The 27,586-nt window shown below is 45.3% G+C and overlaps 2 protein-coding genes across 9 annotated transcripts; one reads left to right on the top strand and one right to left on the bottom strand.

Annotated features, from left to right (window-relative positions):
• Positions 1–11: 11 nt before the first annotated feature.
• Positions 12–11,496, bottom strand: rfx1a (regulatory factor X, 1a (influences HLA class II expression)). Of its 7 annotated transcripts, none has more exons than XM_062451507.1 (18): positions 11,339–11,496; positions 9,383–9,722; positions 8,765–8,874; positions 8,124–8,219; positions 7,274–7,371; positions 6,720–7,152; positions 5,595–5,806; positions 5,333–5,452; positions 5,053–5,177; positions 4,773–4,891; positions 4,317–4,426; positions 4,041–4,192; positions 3,825–3,922; positions 3,535–3,684; positions 3,089–3,297; positions 2,697–2,850; positions 2,527–2,572; positions 12–2,438 (listed from the first exon to the last, which is right to left on the bottom strand). In XM_062451507.1, the coding sequence occupies exons 2-18, from the start codon at positions 9,702–9,704 to the stop codon at positions 2,281–2,283; spliced, it is 2,712 nt and encodes a 903-aa protein (XP_062307491.1). In that variant the 5' UTR covers positions 9,705–9,722; positions 11,339–11,496; the 3' UTR covers positions 12–2,280. The 7 variants fall into 7 exon arrangements, with proteins under 7 accessions (XP_062307491.1, XP_062307482.1, XP_062307519.1 ...); XM_062451498.1 differs by having other exon boundaries at positions 9,383–9,725; positions 11,339–11,491; XM_062451535.1 differs by having other exon boundaries at positions 5,595–5,776; positions 9,383–9,725; positions 11,339–11,491.
• rln3a (relaxin 3a) lies at positions 7,876–18,099 on the top strand. Of its 2 annotated transcripts, XM_062451569.1 has the most exons (3): positions 7,876–7,904; positions 16,871–17,020; positions 17,494–18,099. In XM_062451569.1, the coding sequence occupies exons 1-3, from the start codon at positions 7,898–7,900 to the stop codon at positions 17,784–17,786; spliced, it is 450 nt and encodes a 149-aa protein (XP_062307553.1). In that variant the 5' UTR covers positions 7,876–7,897; the 3' UTR covers positions 17,787–18,099. The 2 variants fall into 2 exon arrangements, with proteins under 2 accessions (XP_062307553.1, XP_062307545.1); XM_062451561.1 differs by lacking the exon at positions 7,876–7,904 and having other exon boundaries at positions 16,756–17,020.
• The last annotated feature ends 9,487 nt before the right edge of the window (positions 18,100–27,586 follow it).

Genomic DNA, 27,586 nt, shown 5'->3' with positions numbered 1-27,586 from the left:
TTGAGACTCCGTAGCAATTTTAAAAACTCTTAATTTATATATTTTCAAATTAAAAACATCTGAATCGCATTCTACAACCTCCAAAGGCACAGTCATTCTTGTAACTGATCAAATTCATGAAACACTGCCACTTTCACTGTTTTTTCTACATAAGAAATCGAACAATATAAAAATGATAACACATTTTAGTCTGGAAAAACATGGCCATATTCAGAGATCGTCTTTTGAGTGATATGTCACATCAGCGATAGTACCAGTAAGCTCCTCAGAGATTAAAAACATGCTGGTTGATACCTCACAATGAATCTCCGAGAGGGCATCGCAGCCACAAATAGGAAATCAAATCTGGAAATATTCACTTGTATGATTTTGAATGACAAACGGCGGTAGGGCAATGTTTTATGAATATGACTGTTGGAAGAAACGGAAAAAAACACATTGGCAGGAGGGCCGTGTACGGTTCAAAGACACAAAGGATGAAGTGGGTGGAGGACTGTACAGAAAGAGCAGCATTCTCGGAATCACACCAAGCCCTTTGACTGCAGCATACTGGCACGTGCACACAGGGACTTTCACATGCAATCTGACACCTGTGGCCATAAACACGTATCTCACACATGTGCCACACAGTACCACAGGGAATTTTTGAGGTTGAAAAAAAGTCACCCTGTGACAGATAATCTCATCTGACTATCATTGACTGTGCAAAGAAGCAGCAGTTTTATATCCTGTGTACTGGATGTATGTGTAGATTGACTGTATTAGGACTTACATCGAATGTAGGGCTCAAACTCAATTAAACATTCAATAAATACACACAAAAGGATACTTGCAGTGTGTGATACCACATCACCATACAAAGGTTCACTTAGTGACACAACAGAATTAGAAGGATTGGATATATTTTGATAGAACTCTGTCAAGAACAGTCCTCCTCAGGAACACAGACAAATGAAAAAGAAAAAAAAGGCAGACATACTGAATGAAACAGATTTGGCACAGAAATCGGGGACAAAACACAGAAAAACGATAAAATGGATGTATCTGTACAAAGAAAGGCAACAGATGGAACACACACAATGAACAAAGTCCTTCTTGAGGAGCTACCCTTCACATGTTGTGAAGGGTATCGTGCAGTTAAGAAATTAGGAGAACTTTTTCATGGCTCCAGGGGTTGAAATGAAAACACCTTTTAAAGGATGGTTCATGAGAGTGTGAATGGATAGGACAGGAACCTTTAGACCCCAGACACTCGTAAAAAGAAAACAAAGGCAAACCAAATCAACCATGTTTAACAAGAAACTCTAAAAGAACACTCTCCCAAACTGATATACAGCAGAATGCCTTTGAAAATATCCACCAAAGAAACAGTCAACACATCGTATGAAGCACAAACTAACGCAGTCATACAACCAGACACACCAACAGCACAAAAACCATACGTTCACTCAAACTAGAAGTACAGCACAGCAGCGAGACCCCAGTGCACACACAAGCACACAGGCAACACATTACAAATTACACACACTAGCGACTCAATTACAGTCTGCTGACACCTGCAGGCCCATCTTCTTCTGATTGGCTCTGGGGGGAGGGGGGGTTGATTGACATGGGAGCGACAGCGAGGTGGGCCACTTAAGAGCGGACGTTTACTTTAGACGCCTCAATACCTCCCTCAGCTTCTCCCAAAACGTCCACATTTCCTGGGACACTTGGTGTCAGCAGGAGCAGCTATTGAAGGGGAGCAAAAGGCTAGGTGTCCTGTCCAGAATGCTGCTCTGAGCAGTCCCGCCATATCTTGCAGAGGAACAGACCCCTGCTATTCATTCTGGTAGAGCCACCCTGCTTATCTTACTCCACACACAAGGAGACACCAGGTGATACATGTTTATCCTCACTTCCTGGTTCTTACAGGTTCTAAGTTTCAATCTTTGTTGGAGGAGCACCCTGTTCCCAATGACAACTATGCCAGTGATTGTGCGCCCAATTGTGCCTTTGAGTCTGTGCTTTAAGCAGTGACAGTGGGCAGTTGTGGGACTGGCTTGTGTGTCTGTATGAGTATGTGTGTGTGCGTGTACGAGTACACTGGCGGGGCCCATTTTTGCTTGACCGCAGCACTTTTCTCTCTGAGTGTGTTTGTGTGTGTATATAGCATCTGCATGTGAGTGTTTATGTACAAATTAGTGTCTTATAAGTGTGCTGATGTTTGTGTATGACTGTACATAAAGCGAGTGGTTAGAGTTAATCAAAGAGAGAGAGACAGGGTGTGTGTGTGTGTGCTCAGTCTGTCGAGCCTGTGGAGAAGAGCACTCTCTGGTCGGTTCTGGCCAGCTTAGCTGGGGGCTCCAGTGACTCCTCCCCCAGCCCCGCCCCGTCAGAGGGGAGAGACAGCTCCTGGCTCTCATCGTCGCTCTCCTCTTCCTCCTCCTCTTCCTCTTCTGAAAGGCACACACACACACAGGGTAGGAAAGTTACCTACAGAAACAGTCAATAATAACATACCAATGACTAAACTGCGCCAGCTACCTTTGTCAGGATCCAAGGGGTTCAAACTCCTGCCCAGACTGGCAAACTGGGAAAGAAAGACAGACAGACCTGTGTCCTTATCTAGTGATAACAATCCAGTCGTGGTAGAATGGTGATAACGTAGTGTATCAGCAGCCTTCTGGATGTGTGTGTGTGTGTGTCTTAGCTACCTCGCCCATGACAGCGATGGGTGTCTCTCCCTTGGCCTGGGCCACCCTGTGCTCTATCAGGTAGTACATGTACTCGTCGTAGAGCAGCCGGATCAGGTGAAAGGAGCCAAAGCTGGCAGCACTACGCAGGGTCAGGTCTCTGATCACCATGGAGCTATAGAGGGGAGAAGGGGGGAGATCCACAAAGCCTGTTTAAAGCTTATGAGCCGTTGACCAATCGACTCATGTCAGAGGAGCAATTTCTCAGTGGAAGGGAGACAGGAAGTGTATTGGAAGCGAGAAAGAGGCTTTAGACAGGGTGCTACCCTAGCCTTCATCCTTCGTGTCTGCTCGTCATCCCGATCCCTCCCCCAAGGTTCCCCCTGACTCCAGCGCTTGTCAGCGCCCCTCACCTGTAGAAGGACCATTTCAGCAGAAAGAGTTTGGCGGCCTTGGGGAAGGCGGCGCTGTGCTGGTAGGGCTTTAGGACCTGGGAGACCACACCGTCCAGCCAGGAAGCCCACTGCTCCAGGGAGTTCTGCTGCTGCAGGGTCAGCTTGAAGTCCTGCTCCAACCGCTGCACCACGCGGTCCTCACACCTGCACACCCATGATGCCTGCTCCTGAAAGGGTGGAAGGAGAGATGAAGAAGGAGAACGGGAGGTAGAAGTAGAGACACAGTTCCAGTTCCTCCATCCCTGTTACAGTTAACACGTTACCCATTGGGGGATAGGAACTAGGCTCATCTGACCAGTGATGCTTCCAACTGTTGTTAGGATTTGATATCATTAGAGAGATAATGCATCCTATCATTGTGTAAAAATGAAGCCCCCTTAGGTTGGCATCGTGGTTTAGCTAACCTGCACATTGGCAAAGTCCACGCGGTTGAGGTCGCTGAGCATCTGGTTGATCTGGGCGGTGTTCTGGAGAACGGCACGGGCCGCCTGGGCCAGGTGGTTGAGGGAGGTGTACCTCCGCAGGGTCTGGGCGAACGCACTGGCAGAGGTCACCTATTCGGGGTCAGTAAGGAGAGGTCAGGGGGCGAGAATGGAGAACCCCATCCTCATATGACACATGAAAGGATGCACGTTTGTGTTTTTTGCTTTACACACACACACACACACACACACACACAAGAACATATACACACCTTGATGCGGACCATCTCCTCTGGGATGTTCATCATAGCATTGGTCAGCCAGCTTTCCAGACTCTTGGCAAAGTTGCGGATTGCTTGAGTTAAGGCACCTGTGGAGGAGGAGAAGGAGAAGAGGAGAAAGAAGATGGAGTTTGAAGAGGAGGAACAGGAGTTTGGGGGAGGAGAAGGTGGAGGTTCTGCAGCTCTCTGTCACGGGCAGGAACTCACTGGGGATGGGGCGCAGCACGTCAGGGATGAGGATCTCCACCAGGGCCTGGTACAGCGTGTTGTCACAGTCACGGCTCCAGCGCAGCACCGGGTCATACTTACACAGGATCACCAGGCAGGACTTGGGCAGACGCTTCTCTGACTCGTCATGCCTAAGACATCCGAACGGACATCAGGTTTACTGTGCGTGTCATACGAGCGTGTGTAGATGTCCCGACGTTTGTGTCGACGTGTAAAACTGTGTGTGGGTTTGTGTGTGCGTGTGTGTTCACTCACACGGCAAGTGTGACTGAGTCTCCAGCCTGGTTCTGGCTGAACCTCCAGAAGGTCTTCCACAAGGTCTCCACCAGGGTGAACTGCAGATTGATCATCACATCCAGGATGGCCTATAGCAAATTAGATGGGAACAACCTTAGTATCTCTCTCTCTCTGTCTTACTCACACACACACGGCTGTCCAGACAATCTCACAAATATTCTAATTTTTCCTCAGACAGAAAATGTATGTAGATTAAAAAAGCAAACAGACAAGGACTCAAGGCAACCAGTTCGACAGGCGAGACAAACTGGCACGAGAACATTAAGTCAATCGATGGAGAAGATAACAAATCCTAAACCAGACACACAGACAGTGGTATACACCTACAAAGAGCCAGCCAGCCAGCCCAGACAGCCAGCCAGCCACACAACCAGTCAGTCAGAGGAACGAACAGTGCGACATACAGACAGGCACCTCACAGTGTTCCCGATAGAGCAGCTGGAAGCCTTTGATGTGCTCTGGCTCTATGTCCTCCGGCAGGGCTTTCCCCTGCAGATCGATGTCAGGGAACTCTGGGAGCGCTCGCGATGCATCTGGGGGGGGACGACGACAGAGGTGTCACACACGGTCCAGACGACAACAACGCAAATACCCTTCATGAGGAGCCTCCCCTCCCTCATGCTGGCAAACGTAGGCAGCGTCTAACCGCTGCAGAAGTGCTTCTAGTCCTTTCTAAACAGGCTCTGCCCCTCACCCAGGAACTGCTGGTACTGCTGCACTTGGGCGCTGATGTCAGAGAGCCCCGCCCCCTGCTGCTGCTGGCCTGAGCCTGCTGCCGTGCCATTGGTCATCCCCTCCACCTTCTGCACCGGCTTCAACCTGGGAGGGGGGGGGGGGGGTTAACACACCAATGGTCAGATCGCACACACAGGCTTTCAGAAATACAGGGGGGGGGGGGGGAATGACGTATGGGGACATGGAGAGAGGGGTTGAAGTGAAAACGGCGGAGGGCTGTAAAAGCGGTGAGGGTCCACCTCTGTTTCTGGGAGAAAGGCTGCTGCCTCATGGCCAGGTGCTGCTGGTCCTCCATCAGTCTGATGAGAGACGAGCTGGCCTTGATCCTCAGGCCGTAGTAGTGGTACTTAGAATTACCCCTGGAACAAACACACACACACACAGGTCACCAAAGCGACATTAGCGAGCCTGTATTTGCGACTTTCGGGGCCTGACGGGTGTATGTGTCCACGCCGTTTTGTGTGTACAGTACCAGCGTGTGTGTGTCTCTCTGCCGCTCACCGTGTTCCCAGACGCCGCGTCCGCAGCCCCATGAAGACCGAGCGGATGAGTTTGCCGAACGAGGCGGCGTTGACCGGCTCCAGTTTCTGCTCCTGGCAGTGCAACAGGTAGTGGCAGTAGAGGGTGGAGCGAGGCAGGCTGACTCCTTCTGCTGTCTCGTAGTTATCCAGTAACCACTGTACCTGGCCAGGAGGCAGAGAGACACAGGAGGACTGGAGGGATCAGTCAGATCGCTGACGTGTACACACACACATATCAAACAATGGCAATGTGCTGTACAGAAGATGCAGGTCATTTATGCGTTAGGCGACTTGATTTCACTTATCATGTGACAACAACAGTTCACATACGATACAGATTTACACTTAAATCACTTCAATATTTGATCACTCACACACTGACACACACTGACACACACTGACACACACTGACACACATCACATGAGTCAGATGGCTGAGCGGTTAGGGAATCGGGCTAGTAATCAGAAGGTTGCTAGTTTGATTCCCGGCTATCCCAACCAAATGACGTTGTGTCCTTGGGCAAGGCACTTCACCCTACTTGCCTCGGGGGAATGTCCCTGTACTTACTGTAAGTCGCTCTGGATAAGAGCGTCTGCTAAAATGACTAAATGTAAATGTAAATGTAAATCTGCGTGCCGTGGCATACAATCTGGGTATGCAATGATTCATGACTTGATTTACCAATGGAATGCTTGCTGAGTTTATCAACAATTATCATATAGGGCAATATGATGAATTTGGATAGGAACAGAAGATACAGATGCCGATCTATCACATGCACATGATATGAGACATGGTGAAGTCATGGGCTGGCTTTGAATTGTCTATGATGACGAAATCACAGTTAAAGATCGAATATTCCGATTATATCAGATCAATCCCACTCTCAGGTCCTCAATAATAACAAGGAATTCTTGGCCAAAATGTAAATGCAATTTGTGCCATCGTGTTTACAGAAGGTCCACGAGAACTGACTTTAACTGTGCTTTCAGAATGACAAAACTCAACAATGACATCATCAGTGTGCGTCCCCCAAACAGCCCCTGCCTCCCTCTTTCGAGACTGTGAGTGAGAACAGTTTTGGAGATTGACGTCTCTGCATACCTTTTTGTCTGCCGACGGCACGCTACTCTCCTCTCCCTCTGTAATACTCACAGTGGCAGGAGACGCACGGGCGTTGTGTGAGTAGCTCTGACTGTTGCTGCCCCCACCGCCTCCCCCCAGCATGTACCCCCCCTGGATCACATAGCTGCCCCCGCCACCGTTGGCCCCTGCCCCTTCCCCGGACCCGTTGGCCGTGCCTCCAGTGGTCACCACCGTGGCCCCTCCCCCGGCGGTGGGGGTAGGGTTAGCCACGATCTGGCCCGTCCCTGCCACGAACATGGACACACCCGCTGAGCCCGTTGTCACGGACACAGTCAATGGGGTCCCTGGGGTGGTGGCCGGTGACCCGGAGGAGGGAGGGGCTTCGTAGTAGGGGGCAGCAGTGGTCTGGGTGTACAGAGGGGTGTCTGTGTAGGAGAAGCTGCCAGAACGACTGGAACAAGGAGGAGGAAGGAAGTAAATAGGAGGTGCTACATCTTTGGTTTGTATAAACAAAGATGTAGCAGTAAAACAGAAGTGAAACCCATAACCAAAGATAGACAGAAATTACTTACATGGTACTGGTGGTGTAGCTGGTGTCTCCTCCTTCCACATATTGAACCTGGTTGGTGTACACATGCTGTACTGGAACCTGCTGCAACTGCTGCTGCACCTGAGTGACACACACGCACATCAGTCTTTTAGTTTCTTCCCACATCATCCTCCACAGCAATTACACACTCGTTCATCTTCTTAATAGGCGATCTTCCAGTTTGCTCCTTTCTTCACTGACTGCACTGTCTCATGCGCTCATTTAACACTTTGAGCATTTGAGGAGGAATAATCGTTCCACCTCCACCTCACCAAACACACACAAAACTTTTTTACCAGAAAGGGAAAATCTAAGGCTGAAATTTGGATGTGTCGTTACCCTGTAACACCTCTCCACCAGTTTCACTCCTTAATCTCCCTACTGCAGTGACCTACTCTGAGTGTGTAGGCAGGGTCCAGGAGCAGGGGCTGGCCCCGGCCTGTGGCAGGGTATAAGCCCAGCTCCGTCTCCCAGCCCACAGACAGCACTGGCAGGGGGAAGGCAAAGGGCTGGAAGCCTAGGTGGAGGGGGTAGTAGGGGGAGTGTTCCAAGCTGTGAGTTGGGTGAAGTTCTGCCTGGATGGTGTCTGTTTGTCTGTCTGCTGCCCATGCCAGGTACTCTGTCCTCTTCTCTGTCCACTCTGCTAACTCTCTGTCTCTGCTTAGAATTGTCTCCCTTCTTCTCTGCTCGCTAGCCTTAAATCAACCGGGAAGTATTAGATTGTACACCTGCTGTGAATCCTCGGCCTTAAACGAGTCAAAGGACAATGCAGTTTAACAGTTTGCTAAGAGGTTCAATACTATAAACAAAGTGTGTGTGTGTGTGTGTCTCACCTCCTGGGTCAGGTGGACAGGCTGCAGGTTGGTGACATTGAGCTGGGTGCCAGGTTCAGTCTTGGCTATCTGAGAGGTGGTCTGTACCACTGACCTCTGCTGACGGGAAATACAAAGTGAGCAAGTGCTGTGTGAGTCCCTAAATGATATGTCTGTGTACTTAAGATAAGATGAGATAAACTGAGCTTTTCAAAGCGAAAGCATGCAAAGCTAAACTAAGCTAGCGGCCTTGGGTCTCTGTGTTCAGACATGCTCAGGGTCCAGAGCTACCGCTGATTATAGCACACATTATGCTTCCCATATTACTCATGTCCTGACTTGCTGTCAGTCGGAGAGCATGTGACATGACTTGAATCTAGACTGTAGAGTGGCATAATGACATCCCCTAATCATTTCCTGATTCTCAGGACACCGCAACAAAACAAAAAAATCCTCTTTGCTATGCTTGGTTTCTCCTCAAAGACAACACCTCATGACACCTGATGAGGGTTTTAACTTTACAAACCAGCGGAACGCGAAACTAAAGATTCTAGATTTGACATCCTTGATCAGTTGACGTTGTGCAAGTCATGTGTACCGCGGTTTCTGATAGGGTTGGCTTTGTGTGTTATGTGAGGGTGGAGTGTGTGGGGGGGAAGCACCTGTTGGGCTGTCTGAACCTGCTGCACAACCTGAGTGGGAACCCCAGTCTGCACCACGGCTGGAGGGGGGCTGGAGTCAGACACTGAGTCACTGGAGTGGAGAGACCCCTCTGTAGGGGGGGGGGAGAGATGGAAGAGGGAAAAGAGTTAGTGGTTAGTGGTGTGAAAAGGGAGACCATCGTGATATTCAGTGCTCTGTTAGTCAGCGCAACATATGACACTCTTTGACAACAGTCCATCGAGTGTAGGAAGAAGGATTGCTCATTTTCACACTTCCTTCATTTCTTCTTTTACAGCAAGTTCTTGTCTGAACGTGAAGTTGATGCCGAGTCAGACCACTTCCTGTAATATAGTGCAGGGGCTGTTGCTTCACTAAATATTTTTAGCTGTGACAAGGAGGTCTATAGCTCGTTCTGACGGTCCACAAAAATGTCCACACCCAACAAATCATGCGTGGTTGCAGCTTGTTATGAAAACACATTCAAAAGGGAGCTATTACATTGGGTATCTGTGTAGTCTCTGATATGCAACTGAAATGATTCAAGGAAAGCTGAATGAAGAACAGTCAAGCCTAATGTGTCTACTGGTGAAAGGTGTAAAGAGATTTTGGACCCTCACCTGTGACCGTGACAACGATGTACTGAGGTGTGCTCTGGGAATTCCCAGACTGCGTGGGGGAACTCTGGATCTCTGCAGTCACATACTGAGTCTGAGCGGGCGGAGTGGTGTTCTGAGAGGGTGTGGGAGGGGCCTGGTCAGGAGGAGTGGTTTGTCCTGCAGGTGCTGCTGTAGGCTGGGTGGTCACTGTGGTCTGAATCTCAGCCAGGAACTGCGGTGTGGAGGGGTCTGAGGTGGATGTCTGTCCCGTTGTCACACTTACACCTGTACCTTGAGGCTGGCTGGTTGGCTGCAACTCCCCCACGTAGCCTGATGTGGCCATCACTTACTCTGGGATCCACTACTGGTGACAAGTTGGAAAAAATGAACCAGTTAAGAAGGATTCAGGCTGGACAACAAATAGTTAAATAACAAGTTATCTTAAAATGAGACTTCCTTGTGAATTCTGAGTGAAACGTGAACATGAGTCAAGCCAGACATAAACCATGGGGATGTTCATCTACATGGGACACCTCCACTGAGTTGTAAGCATACTAAATGACTAGCCTACACACATAATTAATGATTTGTGGTAAATTAATCGATGTAAATAATTTATCCAAATACATTTTATTCCTCTGGTTCTGTTTAATTTCTGCTTCACCCTGAACAAAACGTTGTGCAGCTTGGAGATGGGAGGGGGGGAGATGAAGGGGAAAAGGCATTCGGTGTCCCATTACTTGAAATGCGATCACTGACAGCCACATACTGTGGTTTCGCAATAACTCTGTCTAAAGGGTTGACCCACATTTTAATTGCCGAAGCAATTTTACAATAGGCTATGTAGCAGGACTGTTATTGTGTTTTTTTAACCAGCGACCTATAGGAAATAGTTAGCCTAGGTCTTCTATCAGAATTTAGACCAGTCTTTTACCCTATAACCTTGACATCTATTACTATGCTACGCAAACGTGCGCACGCTGACCCACAAGGGTGAATTACTATAAAATGTATGTTTTATGACCATGCTTGGTAAAAAAAAAAAAAAAAGACATTTTACAACCAGCTTGGGAGCAAAGTCTGACTGTGAAATTTGAAGCAAATATATAAATGGACATCCTATTTCACTCGTGCTGTATCATGGTAGTCTTTCAAGCACATTTCCCCAACTTCAATTGATAAATAGCTTTCTCACAAATGTTACTTCCAGATAAGCGGGTAGCCTACTATTGGTTACTTTTAGATAAGCCAGCCGTGTATCTGAAAGTCACGCCCATCACTGTCACACCCCTTCACATTTTCCACATCCTTCTCTGCCTTCGTGGCTTTCATGAGCCCGAAAACCAAACTTTTGTAAGTCTTAAGATAGACAGCAAGTTATATGAAAGCCAACACTGATTCACAATATAACTGACACAATGTGTAGAGCTAACTATCTTAATGGCTATTTATGCTGCTCTGTGTCTAGGACACCACCACCATAACTACCAAACATTTGGTAAAAGTCAAACACATAACGTTCGTTCCTTGCTAGCTAGGCACTGTACAGTTGGCGAGGTATCGTTATTTAGCCTAGCTAACTAGCAAGCTAGCAAGCTTGTCAGCAACAGGCTAGTTGTATCTATGCAAACGGATAGCTAGCTGGCTAATGTTAGCCAGCTAGCTTGTCTCTGCAAGTCTATGCACCCGCCATTTTGTACCCCTATCGTGCATTTGACATCGTCATAACAACGGCCTGGGCATTTACTGTGGCTGGCTGAAGCGTCATGACAGGCATAATATACTCGGGCAATACAGCTATGCGTTTCAAAACACTTTCAATAGGATATGTCATCAAGCTAGTTAGCCAACGTTGGCAGCTAGTTTGCTATTAATGGCTACTGAAACAGCAGGCAAAAAAACAACAGCAGCAATGAAAATATTTTCATTTGATACCTTTGTCGACACAAAAGCTATCTATTATGTTTAGAGTTTCACCTCTGAATCGGCGTGAATTTCCCACCGGTAATTTTGCTTTTTATTTTTTTCAAGGATTCGGGCTGTTGTTGTTGATTCTCGTTGCTGGGTTCTTGTCGCCAGGGCTACCGTGGCTATGGCGCCTCGTCCTCACCGGGGCAACTGTTGCTACCCACCCGAATTAATCCCGCCCTCTTCCCCGCAGTGATTGGTAGACAACTCCCATCTTGTCTAAAGGCAATAGGATCTTCGACGTCTTCGATACAAAGCATCTACTGGTGATTTGCTGAGTATACTTGTCAGTCAAAAATATGAAACGAACAACTAAGGCGTATACCATAATATTAAAGGCCATTGGAGCATGACCCTGTCAATGACGTTCTGAGGACAATGATTTGTTACATCGTGACTGAATGTTGATTTATTCTCCTTGATACATTGATACAAATATGCAGCCACTTTAATGATACATAGTTCAATATGTTTAATATATATGATAATGAACCATGTCCAGAATGAAACTGATCCACATGCTGAACAAAAAGCCACAAATGTAGGCTATTTTGCAGCTGAAATTATTATACCAGGAAATGAACCACCATGCATGGTGTGGTCCTCACTGACGTTGAACTGGACACATTATTTTGACATGTTTGCAATGGTCATAAGGCTGTGAAGTGTTACATTTATTTTTGGTATTCAAAGCAAAGTTGCACATGTTAACTTGCACAGAGAGGCACAATGCAGACACTGCTCAATTTCTAAAGAAAAAATATATATTATTCAAAGTCTACACCTCAGGTCACCTCTGAGTCAGTTCAAGTGAATATTCTGCTTGATGTCCCCTGAAATGCCATGTTGTTAGAATTGTATTTTATCAACATATTAATTACATTCACAACCCCATTGTCCTTTTCAAAAAGAGAGACCTTTGACTAAGCGGATACAAAGATAGGGCCTGGCCCTTTTTTGGACACTTATTATGACTTCTATGTTATCTGACATTGTAAATGTCACTGGGCCTGTCTCACTGTCTCAACGCCCCTATTCCACCTCTGTGCACCTCCCTTTCAGAGGGGGACAGAAAAATGACAGAGCTACTTACTAAAGAGTAAAGAATTGGGAGGGAAACTGAAGTAATACAGCAGGGGTTCCCAAACTTTTTTCTGCGAGGGCCAGATCCTTTTTCTTTTATTTCATGTGGGGCCGGGTCGGTCTGTAACAGAAAATGACATGGGTCGGAGTGATTACCAGTATTATTGTGGAGATGCTATTATGATTTTAAATGTATTTATTATGCCCCTCCCTGAGTCACCACCTTACCGCGGTGGAGGGGTTTGCGTGTCCTAATGATCCTGGAAGCTATGTTGTCGGGGGCTTTATGCCCCTGGTAGGGTCACCCAAGGCAAACAGGTTCCAGGCGAAGGATCAGACAAAGCGTGGCTCAAAAACTACCATGAAGAAAACTAACAATGGTTCTCAGTTGCCCCTGCCCGGAAGCGGGTCACCGGGGCCCCCCCCCTGGAGCCAGGCCCGGGGGTGGGGCTCGATGGCGAGCGCCTGGTGGCCGGGCCTTTTCCCATGGGGCCCGGTCGGGCACAGCCCGAAGAGACAACGTGGGACCCCCTTCCAGTGGGCTCACCATCCGCAGGAGGGGTCATGGGGGTCGGGTGCAGTGCGAGACGGGCGGCGGCCGAAGGCGGGGGCCTTGGCGGTCCGATCCTCGGCTGCAGAAGCTAGCTCTAGGGACGTGGAACGTCACCTCGCTGGCGGGAAAGGAGCCGGAGCTGGTGCGCGAGGTAGAGAAGTTCCGGCTAGATATAGTCGGCCTCGCCTCGACGCACAGCATCGGCTCCGGAACCAGTCTCCTTGAGAGGGGCTGGACTCTCTTCCACTCTGGAGTTGCCCTCGGTGAGAGGCGTCGAGCTGGGGTGGGAATACTTGTTTCCCCTCGGTTCGGTGCCTGTACGTTGGGGTTCACCCCGGTGGACGAGAGGGTAGCCTCCCTCCGCCTTCGGGTGGGGGGACGGGTCCTCACTGTTGTTTGTGCTTATGCACCAAATGGCAGTGCAGAGTACCCACCCTTTTTGGAGTCTCTGGGAGGGGTGCTGGAAAGTGCTCCTCCCGGAGATTCCCTCGTCCTCCTGGGGGACTTCAATGCTCATGTGGGCAATGACAGTGAGACCTGGAGGGGCGTGATTGGGAGGAACGGCCCCCCCAATCTGAACCCGAGCGGTGTTTTGTTGTTGGACTTCTGTGCTAGACACGGCTTGTCCATAACGAACACCATGTTCAAGCATAAGGGTGTTCATATGTGCACTTGGCACCAGGACACCCGAGGTCTCAGTTCGATGGTAGACTTTGTAGTCGTGTCGTCGGATCTGAGGCCGAATGTCTTGGACACTCGGGTGAGGAGAGGGGCGGAGCTGTCAACTGATCACCACCTGGTGGTGAGTTGGCTACGATGGTGGGGGAAGACGCCGGTCAGGCCTGGCAGGCCCAAACGTAATGTGAGGGTCTGCTGGGAACGGCTGGCAGAATCCCCTGTCAGAAGGAGCTTCAACTCCCACCTCCGGGAGAGCTTCGACCATGTCTCGGGGGAGGCCGGGGACATTGAGTCCGAATGGGCCATGTTCCGGGCCTCCATTGTTGAGGCGGCTGACCGGAGCTGCGGACGCAAGGCGGTCGGTGCATGTCGCGGCGGTAACCCTCGGACTCGGTGGTGGACGCCGGAGGTGAGGGAAGCCGTCAAGCTGAAGAAGGAGGCCTATCGGACTTTGTTGGCTGGTAGGACTCCAGAGGCAGCTGATGTGTACCGGCAGGCCAAGCGGAATGCGGCTTTGGCGGTCGCGGAGGCAAAAACCCGGGCGTGGGAGGAGTTCGGCGAGGCCATGGAGAATGACTTCCGAACGGCTTCGAAAAGGTTCTGGACCACCATCCGGCGACTCAGGAGGGGGAAGCAGTGCACTGTCAACGCTGTATATGGTGGGGATGGTGCGCTGCTGACCTCGATGGGGGACGTCCTGGATCGGTGGAAGGAATACTTTGAAGACCTCCTTAATCCCACCAACACGCGTTCCGACGTGGAGGTAGAGTCTGGAGACATTGGGGGGGGCCCTTCTATCTCTGGGGCTGAGGTCGCCGAGGTGGTTGAAAAGCTCCGCGGTGGCAAGGCCCCTGGGGTGGATGAGGTCCGCCCGGAGTTCCTTAAGGCTCTGGATGTTGTAGGGCTGTCTTGGTTGGCACGACTCTGCAACATCGCGTGGACATCAGGGACAGTGCCTCTGGACTGGCAGACCGGGGTGGTGGTTCCCCTCTTTAAAAAGGGGGACCGGAGGGTGTGCTCCAACTTTAGGGGGATCACACTCCTCAGCCTCCCTGGGAAAGTCTATTCAGGGGTGCTGGAGAGGAGGGTCCATCGGATTGTCGAACCTTGGATTCAGGAGGAGCAATGTGGTTTTCGTCCTGGCCGTGGAACTGTGGACCAGCTCTATACCCTCGGCAGGGTTCTGGAGGGTGCATGGGAGTTCGCCCAAACACATGTTTTGTGGATTTGGAAAAGGCGTTCGACCGTGTCCCTCGGGGGCTCATGTGGGGGGTGCTCCGGGAGTACGGGGTACCGGACTCCCTGATCGGGGCTGTTCGGTCCCTGTACGACCGGTGCCAGAGTTTGGTCCGCATTGCCGGTAGTAAGTCGAACTTGTTCCCGGTGAGGGTTGGACTCCGCCAGGGCTGCCCTTTGTCACCGATTCTGTTCATAACTTATATGGACAGAATTTCTAGGCGCAGCCAGGGCGTTGAGGGGGTCCGGTTTGGGGACCTCAGGATCGGGTCGCTGCTTTTTGCGGATGATGTGGTCCTGTTGGCTTCATCGGGCCGTGACCTCCAGCTCTCACTGGAGCGGTTCGCAACGGAATGCGAAGCGGCTGGGATGGGAATCAGCACCTCCAAATCTGAGGCCATGGTTATCGACCGGAAAAAGGTGGAGTGCAATCTCCGGGTCGGGGAGGAGATCTTGTCCCAAGCGGAGGAGTTCAAGTATCTCGGGGTCTTGTTCACGAGTGAGGGAAGGATGGAGCGCGAGATCGACAGGCGGATCGGTGCGGCGTCCGCAGTGATGCGGGCTCTGCATCGGTCCGTTGTGGTGAAGAAGGAGCTGAGTCGAAAGGCAAAGCTCTATATTTACCAGTCGATCTACGTTCCTACCCTCACCTATGGTCACGAACTGTGGGTAGTGACCGAAAGAACGAGATCGCGAATACAAGTGGCCGAAATGAGTTTTCTCCGCAGGGTGTCCGGGCTCTCCCTTAGAGATAGGGTGAGAAGCTCGGTCATCCGGGAGGGGCTCAGAGTAGAACCGCTGCTCCTCCGCGTCGAGAGGGGCCAGTTGAGGTGGCTCGGGCATCTGATAAGGATGCCTCCTGGACGCCTCCCTGGTGAGGTGTTCTGGGCACGTCCCACTGGGAAGTCTCTCGGCTGGCCTGGGAACGCCTCGGGGTCCCCCAGGAAGAGCTGGTGGAAGTGGCCGGGGAGAGGAAAGTCTGGGCCTCCCTGCTTAGGTTGCTGCCCCCGCGACCCGACCCCCGGACAAGCGGAAGATGATGGATGGATGGATGGATTTATTATGCTAGATTAGTTTTTTATTTTGTTATGCACCGTACATCTGTACATATCAAGGGGTATATAGCCTATTAAAAGAGCATTATTACTATCGTAATGACCTTTTTTCATATTCATTGCCATTGAAATCAAAACATTGACTTACTTATGCATATTAATCAGTGTAAATTCATTTTTATTTTATTTATTTTTTATAAAAAACGTTTAAAAAAGGTATCTGTTAGTGTTCAGAGGGCTGGTCCAAATGCGTTGGCGGGCCATATTCGGCCCGCGGGCCATAGTTTGGGGACCCCTGTAATACAGGGACAGTGATGAAATCTAAAGTGGAAAAATTAAACATGCATTACTACTCATGGTAGAAAAAGAGGTTAAAGATTCCATAAGCTTTTGGGCGTTTTTGTTCTTTCTCGCATGCTAAATGTTTTTTTTGGGGGGGGTCATAAAGGGTCAGTCCTATATCACATGTATGGCTGACATAAGTACAATAATAATATTTAAATGTAAAACTAGTTTACCTATAAAACTAAGTGTTTTAGGGGGAAATGTTGTAGGTGAATCACTGGAGGATATGAAAATACATTGTTTCTCTCAATCTGATTACAGTGCATGGTGACATCATGCACTGTTTGGGCTGCATTGGTTAATTATTCCACCTCTGATCTAGGCTTTGTCTCCATAAAGGTCTCTTTTTCTATCTCTTGTTTATATCTGTGACTTCGATGGTGAGGGCCTGTGTGCGCATGTTACACGTCACAGGACCAGAGAACCCTTTATAAGCCTACCCCAGGTCACTGGGAAAGTCACATCATTTACCAACCTAGAGTGACAAACATCTTCTCCAATCAAGCCAACACTGCAGTATTACCTGAAAAATCCGTTTTGTCGTCTCACCCTCTGGCTCTTTGTTCACTTCCCTGGGTATGATGTGGAAAGCTGTAGTCCTGGCTGTATTTCTGCTGGTGGCAGGGGTGCAGGCGATAGAGGGCCCCACGTATGGAGTGAAGCTGTGTGGCCGGGAGTTCATCCGGGCGGTCATCTTCACCTGCGGAGGCTCTCGCTGGAGAAGGTCCATCATGAGTGAAGGTGAGACTGGTTTGCATTGGCTTTGTCTTTATGTGCAAGAATAGACACCTTCTGAGGTGCCTCATAGTTATTATATTATATATTTTTTGCACAATTGTCCAGGGTTTACTTTATAGTTGGAATAATCTCTGAGTTGTTTATCTGTAACCAATCCACTGGCATTGTTAAGCAGATACTTTTATCCAATGCAACAAATTATTTTGCATTTGGAAAGCACAGCAGAAAATCAGGGATCAGCAGTGTCTCTAACAGTGTTTGGGTGGATATCAAGCTGTATTTCCATCATTGTGTAGGGCTGTTGTACTGTAAATCTAGTTTGTATTGAAATCCTCAGCTGCCCACCATCCCTTAGTGTGTGGTATTGGAGTATAGTTATATGAACTAGTATATGAACAACTGCAACTTAGATATGCATACCATGCTGCATTGTAATGGTAGAGATCACAGTGCATTTTTTTGATGTTGTATTGCAGGGGACTTCTCTGAAGACCCATTCAGCTCCCACAATTATGAGTCCTCTGAGGGCTGGAAGGCAGACTCTGTGGCAGACCGTCCCTTTCAGCTGGCTGGTGACCTAGAGGTCCAGGGCCGGGCCAGAGACGGACAGGACGCTGTTCTCAGCAGGCAAGCTCGCTCCATCATCTCAGACGAGATCCTGGAGGCTCTGCGTACGGCTGACCGCAAGGGCCGCGATGTGGTGGTGGGGCTGTCCAACGCCTGCTGTAAGTGGGGTTGCAGCAAGAGTGAAATCAGTTCCCTTTGCTGAAAATATTTTCCCTTCACAGACACACCTCAGTATTCATGACTCAGTTCATATCATTTGCAGAGTTCCTCAGTTGAAGTGTTATGTTCAGTGTCCTGCGCATTACAATATTGTACTCTTTGTAAAAAAGGCATTTCCACTATGATTTTCTTTCTCTTACCCCATGTCTTAGGATAAATTAGCATTTTTGTAATCTCTGTACTTTTTGTAATTGTTATGAATGGTACATGTCTCCTTTAAAGTTACATCTAAGCATGTTCATTGGAATTTTGTATGTGTCACAAATGTTTAATAAAAACTTGATTTGCATTAGACAATATAAACCTTTTTCTTGAATGCTTCCTCGCAATCAGTAGAGATAGCACGACAACGTAGAATTAATATTGATTTTCCATCTAAATCATCAGAATGGCTGAGATTGACATCTCAATGCTAAACTAGAGAGGGTACAATTTCTGGGGAAATTTTAGGGTGTGCTTGCTTGCGTCGGTTGCACAGGGGTCCGTTTTTGAATGACATTTTTACAACTGATATTTCTGTATATTTTATATAAAAATGCATACTTATTATTTATAAAGATTACATAAATTTAAAAGCATTTTTTTTTGCTGCTCATTTACAACTGAAAATACGAGTGAAGTGTAGAATGAAATTAGATGTCTTCTCATTTCCCCTGCAAGAGGCAGCCTCATCGTTGAATCAAAACGAATAAATTTGGCAGACCGGTGTAAAAATTGACTTAATCTCTATGACTTAAACGTCCTTTTAAGTTTTTCCCTTCTCGTGATATTTTCAGGCATTTAGCCTACTCATATTGCATTCATTCATGAATAAAGAACCCCCTTTGAAAATTATTCTACGACGTTACCGGCCGTAGAAGATGGAATCGCGATTTCAAACAGTACCATCTGCTAACTGAAAATATGCCCCCAAAAACGTAAAAAAGTTTGACATTTATTTAGTGGAAAATCGCTTTCATAAAAAGCTCACTGGTAGCAATCATTGTCAGTAACAACAAGTGCGATATAGCCCTGTGTGGAGAATCTGCCCCGGTAAATTGTACTACTACGGTACAGTACTGTACTAGACTACTGCTGTGTTCGTTCGTCTTGGTTGCGATTGCGTTGGTTGAATTGGATTTAACGTTCCGTTGTACGGTTTAGGCTGAAATTAATTATTTTCATGAACAGATTGACAAAGTTTAGGCTGTGGCAATGAAGTTAAGGTTAGTAGTTAGATAGACTTTTGGTTTAAGTAAGGGGAGTGCCGAACATGTTCTGTCGCCGTTTGACTTCCTACAGCTGTGTAGATGTTTTTGTAGTGTCTCGCGTAGGCTACAGCGTTGCAGTGAGCAACACTGGTTTGAAACCACAGGTAATGATAATTTCACCAACAAATCGTTTACTTGTAATGTAATGTCATAATAAATCCTACAACAAAAATGTATTTGTGAGGAATGTTTATTTTAACGATTGAAAACAGATGCATCATAGACCACTATAGTATGTGTTGCCCGGGCAACAGAGGCTAATGTCATGATGCTAATACTTCAGTGACATAGTAGACTACTGTTTCCGAAAGTAGATGTACTTCCTTAATAAAATCAGCTTATATTGTACATTACACGTCACAATTGTGTGTCATATCACAAAGTAAAATGAGTAAATAGTTATCACCCTGGCCTCTTTGCTTGTGGCGTTTCTGCAGCTGCCTTGCAGTAAAGCAGTTAGCTTAGCTATCTCCCAGAAGTTAACGAGCTGCTAAACTAATGTTCTGCTAGAGGTAGTCACGCGAGTTTTCGTGACGTTAGTGACGTAACGAGCGTCATTGACTGTGGCTAGCAAGTTAGCCACCGTTAGCTTCACTTTTCGCCACAAAAACTTAATTTCCACTTAAACCATGCAACGGAACGTAAATCCCAATAGAAGCAACTCAATCGCTACCAAGATGAAACTTTTGACACCTAGGTTGTCTATGTAGGCCAAATATTGACTGAGTTTTAGGGGGGCAAAAAGAATAAAAACTAGAAAAGGCTGTTCCTGCGAAACAGCAGTGAGAATGCTGAAAACCTGAATGGGGATAGCTGACCATGCTAAAAAAGCTGAAAATAGTGAAAATTTAGTAGAAAGTTATAAGCTGAAGCTTCAAAGCAACCGAAAGGTATTTTTGAAAGGGGCTGGAGCAGCATTCCAACAATGATTTGAAAGGATTTACCATTACTTTTAAAGGGAGAATAATTTGCACAAAAACCTTAATATTTTAAAAAGTATAAAAGTGAGAAATGTGAAAATACCCGCAAGCTGAAATGAATTTCAAAAATGTGTGAGTCACACAAAAGAGGCAGTGTGGAAGCTGAACTGCATCATCTTAACAAAGCTAAGAGCTAAAATAGCCTACAATGTGGGAGAAGCTGAAAGCTGGACTGTTAAACAGAAGAAGAAGTAGGCTAGCTAGTCGTAACAAGAATATTATCGTTTTAACAGATTAAATTATAGTTGGGATAGTATTAGCAGTAGCAGATGTAGCCTACCATTGAGTGCGTTTACTCGGCTTTCTTAGTAGGATTCAATGTGTTGATGGAATGAAACATACAGCAGTAGAGCCGATACAGGAAGACACGGCGACACTTTGTTGCAGAAGGATGATGGTGCAAGTTTTGTCCGTGGAGCATACAACGATTAATAAAAAAGAATCATGTAGACACGTTTATTGAGTAATCGCATAACTAATTACACATGTAAACGGAGTAATCGTATTATTGGCATAAACCGACAATTGCTAGTAATCGTGTTTCTCATGGTCAAGTAAACGTACCAATCACCTGTGTGAGAGACTGAGTGGTGCGTGTCTGTCGTTACGGTGATGGTGCAGCTATGATTGCTAACGCGCTGAGGGCAGAGAATAAGAGAAATGTAGCTAGAATCCACACCTCAAACAAGATAACCTAGACGCAAAACTGTACGTCCAATCCAAAATATAAGGATATTTTCCGAGACCCAAGACTCTGCCGAAACCAGAGATATTCTTTATATGTCTGTGCAGTCAGAAATACGACTCTACCTGCAGTTTCAAAAACGTGTTCCTTTTGCTTTCCTGGTGCTTGTTTGTTTGGTTGCCACGGTGATGGCGCAGCTGTGATAGCTAACGAGCTAGGCAGAGAGAAAAACGTACATTTACCTAGCATCCACACCTCAAACAAGTTGACCTAGACGCAGCAATATAAGGATATTTCCCGAGACCCAAGACTCTGCCGAAATCAGAGATGTCCTTTATATGTCTGTGCGGTCAGAAATACGACTCTATCGGCAGTTTCAAAATCTTGTTCCTTCTTGCTTTCTCTGACTGATTTTACTCACCTCTCCATTGAAGTTAGTGAGAGAATTTGAAAGGCTGCTCTCGCTTCAAGGCTCATAGCTGAAAATCTGTAAATGTGAGCTCTTTAGTAGTTACATTGGCTGAAAGAGGACAATATTTCCTACATTTTAATGTATAACTTGTTTCTGTAAGTTAAACTATATGAACGTTAGAGGAATTTGTTTGACAAATTAGTTGAATATCAGAAAAAGAGCAGCAAGCAGAGTGGCACTCTGCTTGCTGCTCATTCATAAAAATCAAGAAGGAGCAAACATTTTAATGTATTTCAAACTGTCATAATTCAAAATTGGCTGAACATTTGAAAAAGCTGAATCATTTGGGAATAGCTGAATGTCTTGTGAACATTTTAAAGGTTGAATGGTGTCTCTAGCTGAAAGTAAGCTGAAGTAGTTACGTTTGAAAGAGGAGGAAGCTTTTTAATGATTTGAAAGGATTTACCATTACTTTTAATGGGAGAATAATTTGCACAAAAACCTTAATGTCTTAAAAAGTATAAAAGTGAGAAATACCAAAAGTCATAGCCATCATCTCCTGAAGGAGCTGAACGTTTTGATACAAAAGTTGTAGGAATCGGTTAAAGTATGCAGAACGAGTTAAAGGCCAAAAAACGGCGGAAGAACTAAGAAGTTGAAAAACAATAGTGAGAATGCTGAACAGCATTCTCACAATAAAGAGAAACAGGAAAACAATAGTGAGAATGCTTAACAGCATTCTCACAATAACTAGAGAGGGTACAATTTCTGGGGAAATTGTAGGGTGTGCTTGCTTGCGTCGGTTGCACAGGGGTCCGTTTTTTAATGACATTTTTACAACTGATTTCTGTATATTTTATATGAAAATGCATACTTATTATTTATAAAGATTAAATAGATTTAAAAGCATTTTTTTTTGCTGCTCATTTACAACTGAAAATACGAGTGAAGTGTAGAATGAAATAGATGTCTTCTCATTTCCCCTGCAAGAGGCAGCCTCATCGTTGAATCAAAACGAATAAATTTGGCAGACCGGTGTAAAAATGGACCTAATCTCTATGACTTAAACGTCATTTTAAGTTTTTCCCTTCTCGTGATATTTTCAGGCATGTAGCCTACTCATTGCATTCATTCATTAATAAAGAACCCCCTTTGAAGATTATTCTACGACGTTACCCGGCAGTAGAAGATGGAATCGCGATTCAGACAGTCCCATCTGCTAACTGAAAATATGCCCCCCAAAACGTAAATAAGCTTGACATTTATTTAGTGGAAAATCGCTCATTCATAAAAAGCTCACTGGTAGCGATCATTGTCAGTAACAACGCAAAATGCGATATAGCCCTGTGTGGAGAAGCTGCCCCGGTAAATTGTACTACTACGTTACAGTACTAGTAGACTACTGCTGTGTTCGTCTTGGTAGCGATTGCGTTGGTTGAATTTGATTTAACGTTCCGTTGTACGGTTTAGGCTGAAATTAATTATTTTCATGAACAGATTGACAAAGTTTAGGCTGTGGCAATGAAGTTCAGGTTAGTGGTCAGATATGGAGGACCAAACCTGCCAAAATAAAAAATAAATAAATCTATAAATAAATGTATTTATACATAAAAAAATGTAAATATATAAAAATAAATGTATGAAAACATCTTAATTACGTATTTATTTATTTACATGGCCATTTATTTCTGTATTTATTTATTTCTGTATTTATTTATTTCTGTGTACATTTATTTCTGTATTTCCTTGTCCTTAAGCTAATGAGGTAAGCTGTCAATCAATGTATGTCACGGTGTCACCTTAACCCCATTGGTTGATCGGTATCAGAGTGCGAAGATGGACTTTCCATGCCTGGGGTTGCTATGACTACCTTAGTAAACAAAAGACTGCACACACGCAATAGATAGCGAGATATGAGAGTTTTGGCTAGCTAACCTTGCTAAAAAAAAGTGCTAGTCAAGATGTTTAACTTTTTCGCGTTGAGGCTCTGGATACCAATTTGTACCATTTAGCTGCCTGCAGAGTCATAAAGAGAAAGAGTTGCGTCAATTGCCTTTACGTTCATGGTACTGTACTGTACTGTAGGCTAGTTAGAACTAGAGCGAGCTAGCATCAGTTTCAAACACAGCAGCATCGTCGTTGAGGAACAGTTGTACTGTACTGTATGATGGAGTTGTGCCAAGGTAAGAATGTGGAAGTTCTTGGCCCATTTTCTGGCATCTAGTACATTTAACATTTCAGTATCTTAAAGTGCCGAGATTTTTTGATGCTACAGTAGCTAGACATGTAGAAGCCAGAACGTAGCAAAAACAATGTGCTACGAAGTGAGTGATGAGCTGTTTATGTAATGTTAAGTGTAGCTAGCTAATTTAGTGCACTATTTATATTTATTGAGAAACTAATGCCTACAAACAAGTTTGTGTGAGAGGAAAGCTGTATTTAATTATTAATCCGTAACTGTGGTCGCTTATTTCACCAAAGTCTGGGAGTTGGTACAGTAAGAAATTGGATGATATTATACAGTGTCAAGGAACCATCAAAGAACATAGTAAAACATGGTTAATCTATTCATAAAGTGAATGTTTACTAAGCAAACTATGAGTTAGAGACCATTGTAACATTCAGTCCATCATGTGATTATCATTACAGCTTACTGTCTGTTTATGTGTGTGTGTCTATGGCCCTTGCAGTCTGGCATTGCTACTGATGTTGATGTGAGCTGAAAAGGAGGCCCAGTGCCTTGGAGGTGGATGTCAGACCACTGGACAAAGGAGCGCTGGATGGGAGACCACTAGTTGAAGGAGCGCTGGATGGGAGACCACTGGATGAGAGATTTCTGGATGAGGGAAAATGTGATGGAGTGGGCTGTCTTATATTTAAACCACAGTATTTTTGTCATTACTATGCTTTTAATTGTGGTCGTTATTGAGTTATATTGAGTTTGCTCCTGTTGACTTTAGCAAACCACCTCCTCTCACTATCAGCTGGGAAGCTGTAGCCTACATCACGACTCCCTATTTGGAGCATGCAATACATCCCCATGCATCACACCCAACCATTATGAAATCCAAGATGCTAGGTGCAAGACCAAGACAGCGCGGTGTAGACAAAAGCGTTACCTTTATTGTGTCACCCTTTACACTCTTTTCATAGCAGAGACTAAAATAACATGTGTACATATTTGAATAGTCATGTTGACTATCATGTAGTTGTACTGTAGCCTTTCACAACCAAGTCCTTGAGGTTTAATCATTGTGCACTACACATGCATAAAATGATACTATATAGTAGGGAAAGATTAAATAAAGATGCAGAACAAACTACTTGTTTCCAAGTTACATTTAATGACAACACATGAAGGGTATGAAGAGATTCTTAAAGAGATTCTTGAAGACATTCTTAAATTGGAATACAGCTCCTATTGCATCGGTTGATTTTCCAAATCCTGTTGATAATGACATGTGCAGCACGCTCCCTTACAAATGCACTGCTTGAACTATGAGTATCGGTGTACCTCAGTAAATTAGAATATTGTGGAAAAGTTTGTTTATTTTGATTAGTAAATTCAAAAGTTGAAACTCATATATTATACAGATGCATTACACACACAGTGAAATACTTCAAGCGTTCATTTTAATTTTGATGATTCTGACTTTCATCTAATGAAATCCCAAAATTCAGTATCTCAGAAAATTAGAATATTACACAAGACCAATAAACCTAAGGATTTTTAATACAGAAATGTCAGCCGACTGGAAAGTATGTTCATATAGGCATTCAATACTTGGTCTGGGTTCCTTTTGCATGAATAATTGCATCAATATGGCATGGAGGCGATCAGCCTGTGGCACTGCTGATGTGTTATGGAAGCCTAGGTTGCTTTGATAGCGGCCTTCAGCTCGTCTGCACTGTTGGGTCTGGTGTCTCTCATCTTCCTCTTGACAATACTCATAGAGTCTATGGGTTCAGGTCAGGCAAGTTTGCTGACCAATCAAGTGATACCATGGTCATTAAACCAGGTTCTGTTACTTCTGGCAGTGTGGGCAGGTGCCAAGTCGTGCTGGAAAATGAAATCAGCATCTCAATAAAGCTTGTCAATGGAAGGAAGCATGAAGTGCTCTAAAATGTCCTGGTAGACGGCTGCATTGACTTTGGACTTGATAAAACTGTGGACCTACCAGCAGATTACATGGCTCTGCAAATCATCACTTGGAAACGTCAAACTGGAGTTCAAGCAACTTGGATTCTGTGCCTCTCCACTTTTCCTCCAGACTGGGACTTTTATTTCCAAGTGAAATGCAACATTTACTTTAATCTGAAAAGAGGATCTTGGACCACTGAGAAAGTCCTTTCCCTTTTCTCCTTCGCCTGGGTAAGACGCTTCTGACGTTGTCTCTGGTTCAGGAGTGGCTTGACACGAGGAATGCGACAGTTGTAGCCCATGTCCTGGATACATCTGTGCGTGGTGGCTTTTGATGCACTGACTCCAGCCTCAGTCCACTCCTTGTGAATTTCCCCCAAATTCTTGAATGACCGTTGCTTCACAATCCTCTCAAGGCTGCAGTTATCCCTGTTGCTTGTGCACCTTTTTCTACCACAATTTTCCCTTCCACTCAACTTTCTATTAATATGCTTGGATACAGCACTTTGGGAACAGCCAGCGTCTTTAGCAATGACCTTTAGTGGCTTACCCTCCTTGTGGAGGGTGTCAATGATTGTCTTCAGGACAGCAGTCTTCCCCATGACTGTGTAGCCTACTGAACCAGACTTAGAGACCATTTAAAGGCTTAGGAAACCGTTACAGGAGATAATCAGCTGATTAGAGTAGGACATCATGAGTCTACAATATTTAACTTTTTCAGTCAAATGTTCTAGGATACTGAAATTTGGGTTTTCATTAGCTGTAAGCCATAATCATCCAAATTAAAAGAAATAAACACTTCAAATGTTTCACTCTGTGTGTAATGCCTCTGTATAATATATGAGTTTCACCTTTTTCCATGATATTCTAATTTACTGAGATTCACTTGTGTCGGTCTAACTGCAGAGTATAGTAGTATAACCTATAAACTAGACCGCACCATTTCAATGATATGCAATCTACATAATGTATTTGTGACCTGCTAGGGAAGTTACCCGGCTACTTATGTAATGTTACAACACTGGATTAAAATCAAAATGATTAGAGCTACGTCTAAATTCATTTACACAAGTTTCTTAGTTTGACCCGTCTGACACACTCGTCGGATAGCCTTCAAAACATGTATCCTGGCTGTAAATAAAGCAGGACTTTTTGACCTATTTTTAAGTCTATTTTCTGTGGTTTAATATCGATTGAAGTCATGTTGATCTTTAGTTAGGTCAGGTTTGATTTCAACGTTGTTTCAATAGTAATAATGGTGGAAATACCGTTAGAATGATTATGGGTCAACATCAGAGTGACGTTGGTTCAATGAAATTAGCGTTGACAGCGAATGTTGATTCAACGTAGTTTCAATGAAGTTTGCGAAATGGACATGTTGGCAAAAAGTAAAACAAATGGCTAATTCAGGTATTCTCTAAAGAAACATTCCACTTAAACGAGCATTTTGTTATATTATTGCGCTGCTATTAGTCATCAGAGCAAACAGTTAAGTGATAATGAAATGTGCAGAACATTGTTCAAATAAATGTACAGTATTGTTTTAAGTGTGTCGCATAAACATATAATAATGACATGAATTAATGACATACGTAATTATAATTAGCCAAGAGTAGGTATACCACATCAGTAACACTCATCAATACATATTGACATCTCTGCACACTTACAAAGTTGGAAACGAACCTCATTGGCATAATACACGCATGTGCACAATTAATTGTATTGCTACAGGGTTTTTGGGGATCACTTGCAAGGGCTACCCCATTCAGGGTCAGCCAGTGTCGATTTTAAGTCTCCACTAAACACAACAAGAGGAAGAGCCAATACTACATAAACACTTTCAACATGCTACATATTATGTTATCCGTTGTATAAAAACGTCTCAACAATGTTCTCATATTTCTTTGTGTTTTTTGGCTATCCTGAGCAAAGCCAGCTAAATCGGAAAGCAAGTATTTAATTAAAGCTCAACCGAGCTACCATTGTGGTGCTGAGACTTGTAGGCTTATAGGCTAGCTACTTGACGCATGGTCACTTAGGTTGTTTTTACTATCAGCTGATCCTGTTACCAACCATTCGATTAGCTAACAAGATGATACACGAGTTTTGGTTGGTTGGAGAGTTTAGGTAGTTGAGACCATTTCCTGATAAAGTTGCTAACTTTGAACTAAGCTATAGAAAAAAATGTGCAAGAATTGGACAAACGAAAATGTTTTAAGAAAAAAACGACAATGATAATATTAAAAATCCTGCTCCTCCATCGACGGGGACAGGTCATTTAAAAAACTAGCAGATACGCGGGCTCTGCCCAC

This window comes from Osmerus eperlanus, chromosome 2, assembly GCF_963692335.1.
Source record: "Osmerus eperlanus chromosome 2, fOsmEpe2.1, whole genome shotgun sequence".
Classification (NCBI taxonomy): Eukaryota; Metazoa; Chordata; class Actinopteri; order Osmeriformes; family Osmeridae; genus Osmerus; species Osmerus eperlanus.
This window is presented reverse-complemented; position numbering and strand designations above follow the sequence as displayed.